The sequence below is a fragment of the Colletotrichum chrysophilum genome (genome assembly GCF_026319265.1).
Source record: "Colletotrichum chrysophilum strain AFK26 chromosome Unknown scaffold_94, whole genome shotgun sequence".
NCBI classification, from domain to species: Eukaryota; Fungi; Ascomycota; class Sordariomycetes; order Glomerellales; family Glomerellaceae; genus Colletotrichum; species Colletotrichum chrysophilum.
Window position 1 is genome coordinate 24,954 of NW_026517381.1, and position 16,197 is coordinate 41,150.

Sequence of the window (16,197 nt, forward strand, 5' to 3'; positions counted from 1 at the left end):
CGTCGGGTACGTCCCCTGCAGTGCGGCTGGACGCTAAAGTCTCAGAGCTAACGCAACTCGGTCTAAGCTTTGATTGCGAAGAGCCGAAGCCTGCTCGCTTTGCCCTGCGTGTGCCTCTCGTGCCCTGCGTGTTCCTGCAAGCGCCTTGCTAAGGGGACTTTTACAGGGGAAGAAGCGGTCACCAATTCGCCGTGCTTCTTCTATCTGAGTGAGGCCCCTTGCGATAATTTCTCTCTCCCAATCGAGAGCCATGAAAATATGCCCGTGCCAGGCTAGCACCTGCGTCGCATCTACCGGTATCCTGGAGTACGGCGAAGCTCACGATGCAAACATGATTCGACTTCTGAGTTGCTGAAGATTCAGGGCCTGTTGTTCAAGGATGCAGCGTTGCAGAAGAGGCTCTTACGGCCGTACTGCGTCTTCTCAGCTGGCTCCAACACCACATTATGGATCCACTCTCATCGATCGTGTAAGCGGCCCGCCCGGTGGTTCGAAGTCATGACAACTGCCTGCGTTTACGATCCAATCATACGAAGACAGCAGAATGGATCGTGCTGCTCATCAAAATCTATGACTGGGCTGGGTTGTGTATGAGAAAATGGCGGGCAATGAATGATGAGTGAGGCTAGCCTGGAAGCAACCAACAGCCCACCGCGTTTCTTTTTCTTCAGCAGTCATTGATCGATCAGATTTGACATTTCGGCAGAATGCGAGATGATCGGTGAAGTGGCGCCGCCACCCGCCTGATTGATAGGCAGTTTGACACAAGCCAACAGCAGAAGAGCCGGAGCTATGGCCGCAAGCCTCGGAGAGATCCCCGGTCAGACACGTTGAAGGCCTGCAAAACGGCCGAGATGTTCGTAATCCGACCACAGAAATTTCTTGCGTCTCTTAGCTCCAACGTTGAAAATTGCGATTTTCACTCGTGCTAAGACGATGCTATGAGCGAGGAAAGAACATTCCGAAACAGCCTAGACCAGATGGTTGCGAGCTCGCGTGGTGAGCTAAGAAACTGTTAGACGCCACATTCCAGGCCTGGCGCGTCGCATTCTCGTTAAAGCTGACCAGCTTCGGCCTAGCGTCAGAGCCCACAACGTGGACTTCCAGGAACAGAGCTGAAGACGCAGTAAAGAGGAGACAAAACCCTGTCCGCGATTGCGTAAAAGACAGTGGATTCAACAGCAACAGGCAACAGTGATGACCCCACAAGAAAGATTCTAGGCTTTCGATCATCGCACCATAAATACAACCTAACTATGGGACTTTGAGCAACAGTCCGATGTCAGATTCATGCTGGCGGGTTCCTCATGACGCCCAACACTCCAAAGGGGGCAAAGCTGCCCCTGACCACGATGTAAAATTCTCCAATCACAGCGTGCAGTGGCGCTCAGCTAAGGTTTGGCTAGTGTTGCTAGCATCAGTTCGCCAAGCGTTAGCTCAGCCAGCCCTCGTGGCAGGGCCCTGTCTTGAGCAAAGCCTTCACTCATTATCCCTTGGGAAATGAGATGTGAGTGATGGCCGTGGAAGAGTCCAGCCTCTACGGCCGTGTTGAGCGACCGCAATGCCCATCCTTTCTTATTTTGAAGAAGTCTCGGCCTCAACGTGGTATTTGTAGTTCGCCTTGCAATGACTTTACTGGCGATGATTGAAATGACAACATGGGTGACGGATGTCATGGAAAGCTTACAGCAGCTGGCAGTTGAGGTTAACATTTGCGGATGAAACATCACCCACAGGGACACTTTCCCCAGACGGGCGAACGCAAATCGCCCCTCATTTCCCCCATTTCCTTCACTTGTCTTTGATTTTACACATGGGTTTATCTGCGATGGGGAAGACGACCGATCTCACGGGTTTGTCTCTTCTTTTGGGCAAAAGGGACCCACAACACCCCTTCCCATATGATTCCTCATGAGCGCTACGTACGGAACTCATCCATGCCGACATGGTTCAAATCCCCTGCTAGTCAGTCATCTGCAGAACCAAATCCCATCATGAATTTGGTGGCCTGCCTTCTTTTCTCCATCCACTAAGAAGTGAGGGACTTTGCATCCAGGGACAGGGTCCCGAAGATCGTCAACCTTGGCCTCCGTATCCGTAGGCTTAGGTTCTGGGCCGGACCATCGCTCTCTGAGATCATTTATGATCTGGCTTGCAGCCACTTTCTGCCCAGATGTAGCTTTTGGGATGAACTCGTCATTCTCCGGTGTTGACGGTGTCACGATATCACGACAGCTAAGCCTGTCATCATCCAAACCACTGGTCTGGATGTCAAGTTCATCGCCAAGGTAGTCGGCTGTCGACGAGTTGAACACACGCCGCCTGTCTCGCGCGCCAACACAATGGACCCCAGCAGCCAGACCCTGACGCCACTTCCCAGCGTACTCCGACACGGGCTGACGGCTGTTTCTTTCTTCGGCTTCCTCTCATTCCTCACGACGACAGCGCTCTTCTTTGTTCTGACATACCGACTGGTGTCATGGTACCTTTCGCCAGCCTCCGAAACGCCGGAGCATATGACGGGGGAGCGGAACCCGGATGCAGCCCTTGCGGAGGAGATGGGTCTGCCGGATACGGTCTATGCCGGCAGCCGGAAGAAGAACAAGACAAAACGGGTCGCACCCAACCAGTTTCTAGTGCTCATCTACAACCTCCTGTTGGCTGATATCCAACAAGCCCTCGCATTCTTGCTGAACGCAGCCTGGTTGACTAAGGATGGCATCATTGTTGAGACCTCGACCTGTTGGGCTCAAGGGTGGTTCATCTCTACTGGCGACCTGGCGTCCAGTGCCTTCATCACCACCATCGCTGTCCATACGTACTTGGCCGTTGTCAGAGAGTACAAGCTACCGACATGGCTCTTTTACAGCATGATTTTCTTCGTTTGGTTCTTTGTTTACGCTCTGGCTGTAGCGGGTGTAATCATCACCAACAATGGCGCCGATGACGGAGGTCTTTATGTTCGCGCTGCTGCCTGGGTATGTATCATCAACACAATCCCGTCAACTTCCCACTAACTCCTACTCCAGTGCTGGGTCAACGTCCGTTATGAAGCCATGCGTCTATACCTCCACTACCTTTGGATGTTCGTCTCGTTTTTCGTCACGGCGGTCCTTTACATCCTTATCTTCAACCACATCCGCCGCACCGACCCCTCCCTTCAGCTCCCCTCCTCCTCAAACAACTCCTCCGCCTCGAAGACCACCCGTGGCCGCGAGCTCGGTCATGCACACACCATGTCTACAGTATCTCAACCTAGTCGTCCCAAAACTTCGTCTGGGCAGCAAGGCCCCGCCACATCATCTAGCAGCGCCGGCCACCACCCGGCTTTCTTGATTTACCCCATCATCTATATCCTTTGCACTGCGCCCTTGGCCATGGGTCGTGTCATAACCATGTCGGGCAGGTCAGTCTCCCTGGAGTACTTCTGTCTGGCTGGCTCAATGATTGCCTCAAATGGCTGGCTTGACGTGCTTCTCTTTTCCACGACCCGTCACGTCATTATCTTCAACGCCTCGCCAGACTACGAGGAGACTGGCATCGAAACATTTGCGTTCATGCGTACTCCAGCGAACCGCAGGTACGGAAATATGGTCTGGGTCCAGGGCGGAGACGGTCAACCCCAACACGTGTCAAACGGGGATGAGGGCACCGGCGGTTGGCTACGGAAGCTGTTCCCCAGGGGAAGCGAACGGGGCGTGATGAGGGATGGTCACCGTCGGAGTGGCGCACACAGAAGTATCAGCCAAGAGTCACTACGGAGGCGCGGGGCAACAGAAGGAATTCAGATGGAGACCGTAACGACGGTTGTGATCGAAATGGACGGTCACCCGAGTTCGAAGAAGCATGGCGGAAGGGCACAGTCGATTGAGAGTATTGACAAGGAACGAGCTCATAGCGTCGGAAGTATTTGAGAGCTGGGTCGGGCACGCATTGTCCGAAGGTATGAGGCAATTCGATCTGCTGGGGTCACCCTATCAGTACAGCCAGCGTTTTCTTTGTCCAAAGCTGTGACACGATCCAGCGATGTTGGTTGTCGATCATAGATAGTATGAGCGTTTCAGCGTATGAGCGGACTCGTGTATTTCATATACCCCTTATTAATGTTGATTATGCAAATAACTACAGAAAGTTCCAATGGTTTGTTGGCATCATCATCACTTTCAAGGTCTGGAGCAGTAAGTCCTTGTGTGTGGGCAGATGACACCCATTACAGGAAGCTCAAGCTATCGTCAAGGATAGCAGCTGTTCGGCTCGTTTTCGGGTCGGCTGGGTAACGGAGCATGGTACTCCGACTTGATTCCCCGGGTCCGTGAAGTCAGATTCATGTGCGCCCTACACCGATTTGGTAATCAAATCGTATTTGGGACGATCTCAGATCGCACACGAAGCTTTGCACACTTTAAGTTCCCCGGGTGTCAGCCCATGTTCTAGATCATCCAAAAGATTGTCCCGGGTTTCACCGGTGCCCCATAGAGTCATTTAGAGTCGCCAAGAAGTCGGGGTATCATGGATGATCATTGTTTCCTATCCACGGGAAGTGGGTTAAGTGATGGATCGGCAATGACATTGCAGCCATCTTGTTTATGACGCTGGGACCTGGGTGTGCTTGGGAGACACATATTCCCCGATGCTACAATGGTCTAAACCATTTCCACGAGGACGCTGTCCGTAAGTGGAAAGAGCCAAGCACCAGTCGTTCTTGACAATACACGAGGGGGCACACTTTGGACGCTGTGACAGAGACTACTCTCGAAGGTTTTCGTCTCCTGATTCGCAGCGGCCCTCAACTTTGTCCACGTTGACCCAGACTAGAACTGCGGAATTCTGCCCGAGACTAGGACGAAGTATTTATGCAATCTCCAAAAGTGTCAGCTTTTGACGATTAAGTCCGGGTGCTCGAATAAAGCCCAGGATGGCTTCTGCTTAGGGTCATCTCGGTCAATCAGACCACGGCCCGATGCGCTCTTTCGGCTTCCGAAGCTGGGTGACGGGGGATGACTCGTGGATAGCTCACCAAACATCTGACTCGTCGTCAAATGATCAAGGCCTCGTAGGATGCCGGAAGAGTGAGATTGCAAGCAGCAAGATACTGTCGCAAGTATCGCACTCCAGTTCCCTTAATCAAGGGAGGCGTAATGAGACCTATGATAAAATTCTATAGCCAGCCTTCATATATGTCAGTAGACAGGTATCAGAGTGATTGCTGTATGGTCCAACTTACTACCGCAAGTCGAAATCGCAACGCCTTTGACTCGGAGAGAAGAGGGGAAGACTCCAGACGGCAATGCCCATGGAATTGGTCCCTGTGTCTTCATCAGTCATTGTTGTATAACATGAAGGGTCTGAGGCTAAAGCTGAACTTACCCATGAGAAGCCGAAGCTCAGCATGAACGCAAACAAGAACGCCACGCTGACCCAACCCTCTGTAACATAGCTCGGCCAATCGTGGGGAAACTTCCCCACAAGGATGGCGATGACTACATGGGAGAGGCACATACAGACGCTACCAAGCAGGAGGATGTTCCTTCTTCCGAATCGGTCCAGTGTCCAAAGACTGCTCAGAACTCCCATGACCTGGACGCAGTTCAGAGCGCCAGACATGAGAAGCTGCATGTTATAGTCTAGACCCATAGTTGCAAACAACGTGGGGCTGTAGTATATGAGCGCATTGATTCCAACCCATTGTTGCCATGCTTGAATGCCAACTCCGACATGAGTACGGCGCCAACATCCGGTTTTGAAGCAGTCTGTCCAGGACACAATCTCCAGTTTGATCTTATCTGAAATAGCCGGGCTTGCTGTAAGCGTTGGGTGCCGCTCTTTCAATACCATGGCTTGGAAACGAGCTTCGGCAACGATGTCGATCCATTCCCGGCGGACACTGGGGTCTTCTTGCGGGAGACCTCTGAGTCTGGCTAATGTAGCCAGTGACTCCTCGTGTCGATCTTTGGAGGCAAGCCACCGGGGCGAGTATGGCAGAAAGATCGCACCAATGCCCAACAAAACTCCAGGGATGATTTGAATGAGGAAGGGACACTGCCATGACCAATGATTCGGAATGTCTTTGGTCGCGTACTAGAACTCAGTTAATAATCTTGGCTATCTGAAACGGAAAGTGCAACAATCCACTTACCGTGATCCAAAAGGCGAGAATAATTCCCACGACAATTGACAGTTCTTCGAAAACCAGAAGTGTTCCGCGAATATCTGGAGGTGAGATCTCGGAGATATAGACAGGCACAACCATCGAAAGCCTTTTTGTGACAGAATTAGCTTAGAACTTTGCAACACTATCTCTTGAAACTTACATTCCAATCCCGACTCCGCCAAAGAAGCGCCCGGCAGTGAGCATATCGTAGTTGATCGCTGCGGTCTGAATCGAGGATCCTACAATAAATATGACTACGGCAACCATCAGGGATCGTTTTCGAGAGATCCAGTCGGCAAGCCAGCCCATATTGAGAGCTCCGATAAAAGCAGCAAGCGGAATCATAGCAGTCATCAGGCCCTTCTTGAAACCTGAACCTGCTGCATCATCTGACACCTCGGGAAAGCGATCCAGGAACTCTCTCATTACAAGTGTCACAGAGATAACTATGAGTGGTCGGTTAATAGAAGCGAAAAGTACTTTGCTGATTTCTATCACTTGCCGCCTTGGTCATAGCCAAACAAGAACCCTCCGAGGGCCGCAAACGCAGCACAGTAAGTGACAAATCGAGATGCGAATACGCCCTTGAAGCCTTGGAAGTCGTCAGTCCCCAGCTGTTGACCATTGATGACACAATAATACTTACCAGGCGGTCCATATGATATGACCTCGTCGAATATCTCAGCCACATCTTCTTTATGCTCCGCGGCGAAGGTGGATTCTTCCCCTGGTTTCTTAGTGGGAGAGTTGTGTGACGAGCCTGCAAGATGCATCGTGTTGTTCCCTGAATAGCACCTTAAACAAGACTGAAATGGAGATGAGTGTTATGGAGGAATGACAGCTAAGAACAACTTTATTATTGGAGTCGCTCAATAGGAGACGTGGAAGTGTTCATGGGGATTCAAGCATATAAGTACCTAAAAGCAATCACCGCCTCGGTTTATAACTCCTTGAAGTCGATTGTCTTGACGTGCGGCCAGTAAAATTACTAGCCTATCAGCGGCCAGCAGTTTCTTGACTCGCAAGTCTGGATCTGGGGAAAAGATGGGGAGAACGCGGGGAAAATCCCGAACAACGAACGGCAAAACATCTTGGCTGCCAATGTGCATGAAGACCCCAGAGACGCCGGGCCAGTCATCCATGGGCTGTCTCAGCTGACATTATTGCTCGATGAAAGAGGTAACCTTTCGCCGGAGTATACGTGGGGGTCACAACGACGATCCTGTAGTCGGTCTCTTGCGGAAGGCGGGGAAAGCGGAATGCAGCTAAAAATGCCGACGGTCTTTCGGGAAAGGATACTTCATTGTTCATCCAGGTCTTGTACGACGTCAAGTATGGCGTTAAGCGAGTAATAAATCCCGCGGGATTCCTTTGGGAACACCTAGATTGGCACGATGATGCTGCAGCTTATCCGGTGTCGACTTGAGGAAGGCATTGCCCCCCACATGTCGGGACCCCAGTCTGCAGATACATCCATGGAAATATACTCAACTGCATGTACACCCGAGCTTCTCAAAAACTTTAGAATATAAATGTGTTAGTTGATATCTGTACCTATTGTATCTTTCTCTAGACCTACACTTTAGCTTCATCTTCCAACCCCTTCCTCTCACCGCGTTGGATGAACCATGACACCTCGTCGGCTCCATGTCGGCGTTGCAGGCCTCGTTCGTATGGGAAAACGGCACGCTCTCATATTCTTGCAACAAGTGCCACGAGCGCAACTAGTTGCGGTGTCCAGCCCAGATTCTGGCGAAAGGGAATGGGCGAATTTGAATCTTTCGCCACATGGGGTTGGAGTATATGAAAAGTATGAGGACATGCTTGATCATAAAAGCTTGAATGCTGTATGCATTGCCTCAGCGACATCGGCACACGCGCCTCAGTCTAAGCAGGCCATAATGGCTGGAAAGCACGTGCTCTGCGAGAAGCCGCTGTCAACAAACGTGGAAGAGGTAAGAGTTCCTCAACAACAAGACGGCCTTGCCAATATTTACTTTCGAATTAGTGTCAGTCTGTGGTAGATACTGCTGCAGAGCAACCTGACCTTAAGGTCGTGTGTGGGTTTTCCCGTCGCTCTGATGATTCATACAGAGATGCCTACCATAAGGTACAGCAAGGACTCATAGGCAAACCTATCATAATGAGGTGCCAGAGTTGCGACGTCTTTGATCCGACCGGCGGGTTTGTGTCGTATGCTGAGGTCTCTGGAGGAATATTTCCTGACGCCAGCATCCACGATATTGACCTTGCGGTTTGGTTCTTTGGGAAAGATTCCAAGATCAAATCGGTTCACGCCATTGGAACTGTCGCATGTTACCCGCAACTCCGGAATTTCAAGGACGCAGACAACGCAATTGGCACTTTGGAATTTCATGATGGTGGGATGGTGTCACTATTTGCATCTCGGACAATGTCGGGTGGTGCAGAAGACTCCACTGAGATTATCGGCACCAAGGGCAAACTCGTGGTGAACCAACAACCGAGCATCAATAAGGTGCAACTCTACCAAAACGGGGGCATCTTCCACGAGATGCCTCAAGACTATTGGGAGCGGTTTCACGATGCTTTCGTCGTCCAAGCGATTAACTTCACGGCTAGTATCCTTCATGGTGGGCAGCCTCTGATCGACCTTCAGTCTGCTGTAGTAGTTGTGAAGATTGGTGTGGCTCTGCAAGAATCTATGAGGACGGGGAAGAAGGTCTTGTTCGATAGACTAGGCAAACGTATGGATCATGCTCAGTTGCAGTCGATCTTAAGTCAATATTTAAATACAACCACCCAATTTTGCCACAAGTAGAATCATTCACGCAGCATGGGTGTACTAGCTAAAAATATCTCTTGAGTTTTGACAAAGTTGTCCACTCAGATAGAGAGCTAATCTTATTGAATTTCCGATTTTATCTGGCGTGTTGAACTTGTGCCTAGCCTTCTCTCCTCATGGTACTTATTGTTGCAGGCAGCTTCATTCTTTCTGTCTTCTATTAACTCCAGCCTCACGATGTCACAACGCCAAATCCCTTTAGGCAGTATGCACTGCAATAACTATATTGAAAATTGAAGGGAAGTTATGGTTCTTAGCCAGGTAAATTAGAAGTATTCCTTTCTATTCCCATGAATGGTAAATGCTTCTTCACCTTGGCTGTCGGAGACACTATCCAGTTTAGTACTCGGAAAGCTGAGGAGCATGAACCCTTAATGACACGATCCTCCTATGCAGGTCAAGAGGTAGCACTCGAGCGAAGAACGCAAGCCAGATCGGAACATTCCTGGCCCTAGATCGGCACTCCAGCACGCCTACCCCCACCTAAGCCTTCGTATATGAGTACGCCTTAGCCGGCGCCCTATGCCGCTGTTCCTACTTCAACCGGAAATATGCGGTATGCCCAGAATCAAAGCCCGAGCAGACTCTTTGGCCGTACCGAGTATGAGAAAGAACCCGGAATAGGATATCAATCGGCGACTACTGTTATTGAAATGTGGCCGTGTCAACAAACTTGCCAGGCATGAGCATTGTGAAGTGCCTCCGTCCCCACTCAGGGGTGCGTCTCACCAAGGCCAACCGGTTAGCCAAACATCCCGTAATGAAAAGCCAACTTGCTCGTTTTGTGTTCGCCGTGATAGGAAATATTTTCCGATCGCATCATTCATAATCATGGCCTTCAGGCCTAAGTCCCACAGATCGCCGTAGGTTGTTCATCAGGCCATTCTGTAAGACGCTGGAAGAAACGACAAGACAATTGCCTTCCGTCAAAACCATCCCTATTGACAGGAGACCAAATTTGCGGTGTTTGCACCATAAGGAACATGATGGATTTCTCATCTTTGGCTGACAAGACATTGCGCGTCGGCGTCGTTGGATATGGGTATTTCTGCCCTGCACCATGGGAAACAAGACCTTAGCAAGCTGCGAGCAAGGACGCTGACTTGCGGTAGATTCGCCGCCAAAGTATTTCACATCCCGTTCATTCGAACTTTGCCGTCGCTTGAATTGCAGGCGATAGTCCAACGGCACCCAACTCCTCAATCCTCAGCTCCTACTGACCATCCCGAAGTCAAACACTATATTTCTGCCGAACAGCTTGTCGAGGATTCATCATGCGATATGGTCGTTATCACGACTCCACCGAACACACATTACGACCTAGCTAAGCTGTGCCTCAAAGCCCGGAAGCATATCTTGGTTGAGAAGCCGTTCATCTCAAGGCTCGAAGATGCAGACAATCTCATGAGATTAGCTTCAGAAGTTGGCCGGCTTATTTGCGTGTACCAAAACAGGCGATTTGACAGCGACTTCCTCACCGTCCAGAAGCTTGTTCAAGATGGTGCCTTTGGTCGGATTCATGAGATCGACAGCCACTTCGACTACTATCGGCCAGAGTCCGCAGAGTCTTGGAGAGGACAGCTGAGCACGACCGAGGGAGGCGGTGCTCTGTTTGATCTTGGTTCACACCTGATCGACCAGGCTTACACCCTGTTTGGCTTACCAAGCTCAGTCTATGGACGCCTTTTGAACCAGAAACGGGGATGCCTAGATCTTATGCACCCTGATAGCGTCCATGCGCAACTGAATTATGCAGATGGCATGATTGTCAACATACGAATCAGCGACATGAGCGTTGAGTCACCACAACGCCGCTTTTGGATCCGTGGCACCAAGGCATCTTACAAGAAAGATGGCATGGATCCACAAGAAGCTCAACTAGAATCTGGTCTGCTACCAACAAGTTCAAACTTTGGTATTGAGAGGGCGGGCAGTGAGGGGCGGCTGGTTATCGTCCGCAAGGACGGCACAATTGAAGAGCTCAGTCGGCCCTCTGTGCGTAGCCAAAACTATGGCGCTCTGTACCAAGGATTTGCGGAGGCAGTCTGGTCTGGGAATGAGGACATGGTTCCAGTATCCGCACTTCAGGCCAGAGAGGTCTTGCGCATTTTGGAGTCGGTGTATGCAAGCGCGAAAGTAGACCAGGTTGTCAAGCTCTGAAGCTCCCTTGAATGCAGGACTAGAAAATGAAGCATCATAAACCTCGTAAATTGGCATCTCCTCCAATTGAAAAGGCAGCTAACTATCGTACTAACTACAGAGGTTGAAGCTCAACCACACAGGTCGTGAGTGGCAACAAAACCTGCCAAGGTTCTCTTTTCGGCACTGATGACCTAGCAAAGTAGAAATTTTCTTTTTATAGTCCCCCTAGAAGATTTGAAACCTTCGTCCCTGTTTTCAATTGCTCTGATCACTCAGTGTTTCCATCGTGTGAAACCTCAAGTGCCGATAAATCCTCGAGAACTTTTTGCGCCAGTGGAGATGGTTTCGTCTCTCAATCCGGCCTTCGTGTCTGGAAGCACAGGCGCCATACAACCAACACATTGGACGTCTCTTCCACTGGAGCTCCGACAGTTAATTCTTGAGTTTCTTACGCAACAAACATCCGGCTGGGGTGCCTGCGTTTCACTGAATAAGGAATGGCAGAAAATTCTGGAAAAGGAAAGCTTCCGTCGACTGTAACTGGGGGTGCGGTGTTTGGACGAAATGCAAACCATCGTCGGCCCCAGACAAGCAAAGCTAACCAGACAGGTTTGGCTTAATATTGAGTTGCCGGAGTATACATGTCGAGATTGTGGCCGCATGGAAACCAGCACAGAAATGGAATACAACCGAAACTTTGTTAGAAACACAATCGGGAGATTGTTTTCTATACTTGCTTAGTGGCCGCTTGTTGAAGGAGCCGAGTTGTTACTGGAATTGAGCATCCAGTCTCCGAGCGACAGGCAGCATCGCTTCAAGAACCTTTACTTTGGGGGTCACGGTGAAAATGAGGAGCTTCATTCGAGCAGCTCTGTTCAGGATTGGCTCACTGTCAATGCTCACAATCCATAGGATGACGCCAACCACGGCTGGGTGAATGGTCGCCAGATTGATGCATCTACCTTTGGAGAGTGTCAAAGGATCTTTGGACTGCGACCGTTGTCTTTCTCTTCCCAGGACGACGTCCCTCTGGTAAAGGCAGTTACCAAGTTCATATTCCGTCGACAGTGCCGAAGACAGATTGATCCCAAAGCTCTAGGATATCTATTCAATAGGCTTCCGCGGTTACAATCAGTGGTCTATGAACCCTGGCAGAGATCGTTAGTGATGTTAGAAGGCTTCTATGACAGCTGTAAGTTTGGACAGCTATTATTAATTTCTAGTGGATAAGTACTAATTCTTGACTCCTCAGATCTCGATACCATCAAGTATCATTTGCCACGATCACCCAAGCGCGTCGCAATCTTCGAGAACACAGACAAATGCATCTTGAAGGCGCACCGTTGGTTGAAACCTCTCACGTCTGGCGTTTGGCGATCCGAGTTGCCAATTCTTGGTTGTATCTTTGCGAAGAGGAGCCTCGACTTCGAGAAGCTCTCAGTTGCATTCTTGATTGACTCGAACGACTTCTTTAAGTCATGTCAGCAAGAGTGGGTTTGGGAACATTTGAGTCTCCTTTGTCTTACAACAAGAAAGCTCACACAAACTAGTCACCCCGATGTAATAGCAAGCACTTTGAAGAGTTCTGCTGCAGCTACGCTATCAATTCCTTGTCTCCATACTATGACGCTGTGGAACAGCGTTCAGAGTGAAGCATGCAAATTCATTTACTGTGCGGAATCCGATTCAACCTCTGTTAGTTGGAAAGGAACCTGGAATCTGCATGTGGAACCCAGCATCATACACGATTGGCAAAAGGTTGCTCAAAAGTACACGCGATACAATCTCCAGATCATTCAGGAGCCTGAGATACTAGTTCAGGTTGAATCACATTCACATGCAGTTGAGCTCCTAGAATTTCCTGCTGTGATCGACCCCATTTCGTTGTTGCAAATGCGAAAGGAAGAACAATTCGGGCAGCATTAAAACGGCATCTGTCGCCGAATTATTCTCACTTAGGGGTAAACGTCGCTGGTCAGTTTGGGACATATGTAGGACACCATATAACACTGCGGTATTATATACTGGCAACCATCCCTTCATCAACTACGCGTGTGCCTGTCACATATACCCATCTATTTCAATACTGTCCAAGGACCCCCAAAGGTGTCGTGAAAGTAGCCCAATCCTCAGACTGGCCGGGATCACCAAAAGGCTTGAGAGCGGCATACCGAAGTCTGCCAAAGTCGTGTGTGAGTCTCTTCTGCAAAAGAACAAGGTGGTGACAAATGTGACTCACGTGTAATTACCCAATGCAATCTGACTGCCATTCGCAAGCTTTCCAAACCACCAATTTTCGGAGTTGCCGCTGCCCCGGGGCTGTTCAACCTTTGGATACGATAGTGTGTCGTCGGGGTCCCATCGGCTCGGGTCAAAGAATGGCGCTTGGCCGGAGCCTGCCCAATATGCGCCCGATCCTATGTACCCATTCTCGCCAGCGACTAGAGGAAATGTCCAATCACTTTCGGTCCATCCGTCCTCGAATATCTAGCGTCTGTGTGAGCATCTACACAGAGACCATACCGATACTTCTAAACTTACATCCCATCTAAGCTGACGGGTTCCCCAAATAATGTTATGGAAAATCTTCGGGAAGTCTTGAACTCCGAGTGTTAGGTTGAAAGTGAAGCTAAAGAGGTATCAGCTCTTATCAGGCTTCATCTAGTTACGGGCAGCCTTACGCTTTTTTCACAATCTGAGCCGGTTCTCCGGAGACAACATATGGGAATCCGTTCCGAAATAAAGGATTTAATTCTTTCTTGAGGTCGGCTCCAACACCTGAGATGAGAGTTCAGTGAGTATGCTTGCATAGTCTATCACCACGAAGCCTGACCTGCGTAGGGTACGGAGAGCTCGTCACCGTTGTCTCCCGAGATCAAGATCTTTCCACTGTAAAGGGGTAAGACAGACGAATCCCATTCATGAGACTCGGGGTTCTTGAAGTTCAATCTTTCAATGTTTCGTTAACGCAAGCCCCATGTTGATTCGGGAATTTAGATTCACTTACGGTATGGCTTTCTCTTCTCCTGGCTTGAGCGTGAAATCCTCGGGTAAGCTGACGTCAACTTCGAGCTTTCGGGGCGCCAAATCTGACAAGCGTCGCACTGTCTTGTCGCCATTGGCGGTATCCAGCAGCAATGTTTCAACCCCATAGGCATCCTGAAGAGATGTATGATACGTGACATCATCAGAGCCCCGGTTACTGACAGTAATCGTATGGTCCCCTCTGAAATTGACTGTGTCGTTCAAAGCGATGGGATCGAAATCCAGTGTCGTATTGGAGTGAAGTAGCTTGAAAGCATCAACGAGACCATTGCCTACCTGAGGCACCGGTGCCGGGAGGTCGGTGTATGCCCCGTCGTGGTAAGCGAGCACATTTCCGCTGGCAATGATTTGTTTGCCCAGATTCAATGCAAAATCTTTCCCATGCACTTCCCGGCCTCCGAAAGCACTTATGTAGAGTGCAGCGACGCCTGCAACGTATGGACAGCTCATGCTAGTCCCCGACATGACAGTCCATCCGTTGTCAAGGTAAGTGCTGTAGATCGAGCCACCGGGAGCTGTGATGTCGGGCTTAACGCTAAGATCATTCAGCAAGCCCCAAGAGGTGAAAGAGGACGCGCGAGTAGTGTTGACAGCCGGAGCATCAGCCGACGCAATTGCGAGGACATTCTTGCCCGACGAGCCACTGCTGCCGTAGAACGGCCCTATGGACCCGGAGTTTGCAGCTGAGATGGTCACGACGATGCCTTGTTCGACCAGGCGAGATGCAACTACGGCCCAGGCCTCTTCAGCCCAGCCGCTTGAGCCTCCTATGCTTGAGGTGATGATATCAACCTTCCAAAGAATTAGCTTCAAGTGCGAGAGTCGTATTCTGGCGAGTTGTAACCTACCCCATCGTTGAATGCTGCTAGAAACGATTCGATGAGAGTGGCCGCATCGGTAGAGCCCTGCATACTGCTCAGTCAAGTGCGCTGAAACAGACCCAGGGTATAACTCACCTGACGAGACATGACCTTGTAGGCGTAAAGAGTGGCGTCGGGAGCTACTCCAACGAAGCTGATCGTGGTATTAGACATATTCGGCGAATTTCAATCTCCTGATTGAACACTACTCACTCTTCTGTCTTGCCAGCAATGATACCGGCCACATGAGTGCCGTGTCCGAGCAGGTCCAATGGATCTTCGTCGGGCTCTTTCTCATAGCCAACAAATGGCCAATCTGTGCAATCTTTTTAACTTTATGGCCTCATTTAAACAATTGCGAGGGGCCCATACACTGATCACCAACGAAGTCGTACCCTCCAGCAACCTTGAAGCCCTCCCCAAAGCCACCGCCGAGCTACCACAAGATCCATTAGTATACTGTAAGGAAGCTCCAGAACATCGTCAAACTTACAGCATTGTGATTGTACCAAATTCCTGTGTCCACGACTCCAATCTTTACTCCGTTGCCATAGATTCCCTTCTCATGCACCTTGTCGACTCCAGTGACGACATGGGCGACCGCAGGCACCGCTTGCAGGGTATTTTCTTCCTGTATCAGTGGTTCTAAGCTCACGATATTATTTGGCCAGGCGTTGACAATTTCAGGAAGTTCCAAAAGACTTTCAAGAGTGAGATCTGCGGTTTCCACACTTGCTCCCGTGAAGATCTCGCTGTCATATTGCTTCACTATTTTAACTCCTCCCGTTGAAGAAAGTGAGCTCAGTCGACTTGATTTGCCCTTTCATAATGTCAAGAGTTTTTCTGGATTTATTGGGTGCTGAATAGACATACATCCGCGAATTCCACAATGTAGCTCTTGGCGAATCGGACGGCGATCGGATCGGCGTTATCTTGGGACTGTTGGCCGGCCACGAGCCCGACAAGCAGACAAGTGCATAGTTGGCGCGCAAGCACCATTTCGAGGTTACAATTTGCGAAGAATTCTGGAGAAAGGAGTAGTGGCTCAAGTAAAAACTTGTCAAATCCTAGCAAGCAGCAGATCATGATATTTATGTACCACAGTCATGCCCAAGAGCTCGCTATCAATACCTTCATAAGTCGCTACATTGGGATGCAGTAGCCTAGATTGCGCA

The 16,197-nt window shown here is 50.0% G+C and overlaps 6 protein-coding genes across 6 annotated transcripts; 3 read left to right on the plus strand and 3 right to left on the minus strand.

Moving 5' to 3' along the window:
- Nucleotides 1–2,342: 2,342 nt before the first annotated feature.
- Nucleotides 2,343–3,914, plus strand: COL26b_009594 (uncharacterized protein; the record flags this gene model as incomplete). Its single annotated transcript, XM_053182317.1, has 2 exons — nucleotides 2,343–2,978; nucleotides 3,030–3,914. The coding sequence occupies 2 exons, from the start codon at nucleotides 2,343–2,345 to the stop codon at nucleotides 3,912–3,914; spliced, it is 1,521 nt and encodes a 506-aa protein (XP_053033697.1).
- Nucleotides 3,915–5,035: 1,121 nt separating this feature from the next.
- Nucleotides 5,036–5,634, minus strand: COL26b_009595 (uncharacterized protein; the record flags this gene model as incomplete). The annotated part of the gene is made up of 2 exons (XM_053182318.1): nucleotides 5,036–5,145; nucleotides 5,502–5,634. The coding sequence occupies 2 exons, from the start codon at nucleotides 5,632–5,634 to the stop codon at nucleotides 5,036–5,038; spliced, it is 243 nt and encodes an 80-aa protein (XP_053033698.1).
- Nucleotides 5,635–6,085: 451 nt separating this feature from the next.
- COL26b_009596 (uncharacterized protein) lies at nucleotides 6,086–6,460 on the minus strand (the record flags this gene model as incomplete). Its single annotated transcript, XM_053182319.1, has 3 exons — nucleotides 6,086–6,106; nucleotides 6,137–6,257; nucleotides 6,312–6,460. The coding sequence occupies 3 exons, from the start codon at nucleotides 6,458–6,460 to the stop codon at nucleotides 6,086–6,088; spliced, it is 291 nt and encodes a 96-aa protein (XP_053033699.1).
- Nucleotides 6,461–8,564: 2,104 nt separating this feature from the next.
- On the plus strand, nucleotides 8,565–8,951 carry COL26b_009597 (uncharacterized protein; the record flags this gene model as incomplete). The annotated part of the gene is made up of 1 exon (XM_053182320.1): nucleotides 8,565–8,951. One exon carries the CDS (start codon nucleotides 8,565–8,567, stop codon nucleotides 8,949–8,951), a length of 387 nt encoding a protein of 128 aa, XP_053033700.1.
- A 1,305-nt stretch (nucleotides 8,952–10,256) lies between these two features.
- COL26b_009598 (uncharacterized protein) lies at nucleotides 10,257–11,135 on the plus strand (the record flags this gene model as incomplete). The annotated part of the gene is made up of 1 exon (XM_053182321.1): nucleotides 10,257–11,135. The coding sequence occupies one exon, from the start codon at nucleotides 10,257–10,259 to the stop codon at nucleotides 11,133–11,135; it is 879 nt and encodes a 292-aa protein (XP_053033701.1).
- Nucleotides 11,136–13,933: 2,798 nt separating this feature from the next.
- Nucleotides 13,934–16,021, minus strand: COL26b_009599 (uncharacterized protein; the record flags this gene model as incomplete). Its single annotated transcript, XM_053182322.1, has 8 exons — nucleotides 13,934–14,006; nucleotides 14,125–14,954; nucleotides 15,011–15,067; nucleotides 15,119–15,176; nucleotides 15,236–15,338; nucleotides 15,395–15,458; nucleotides 15,516–15,653; nucleotides 15,896–16,021. 8 exons carry the CDS (start codon nucleotides 16,019–16,021, stop codon nucleotides 13,934–13,936), a joined length of 1,449 nt encoding a protein of 482 aa, XP_053033702.1.
- Between the last annotated feature and the right edge of the window lie 176 nt (nucleotides 16,022–16,197).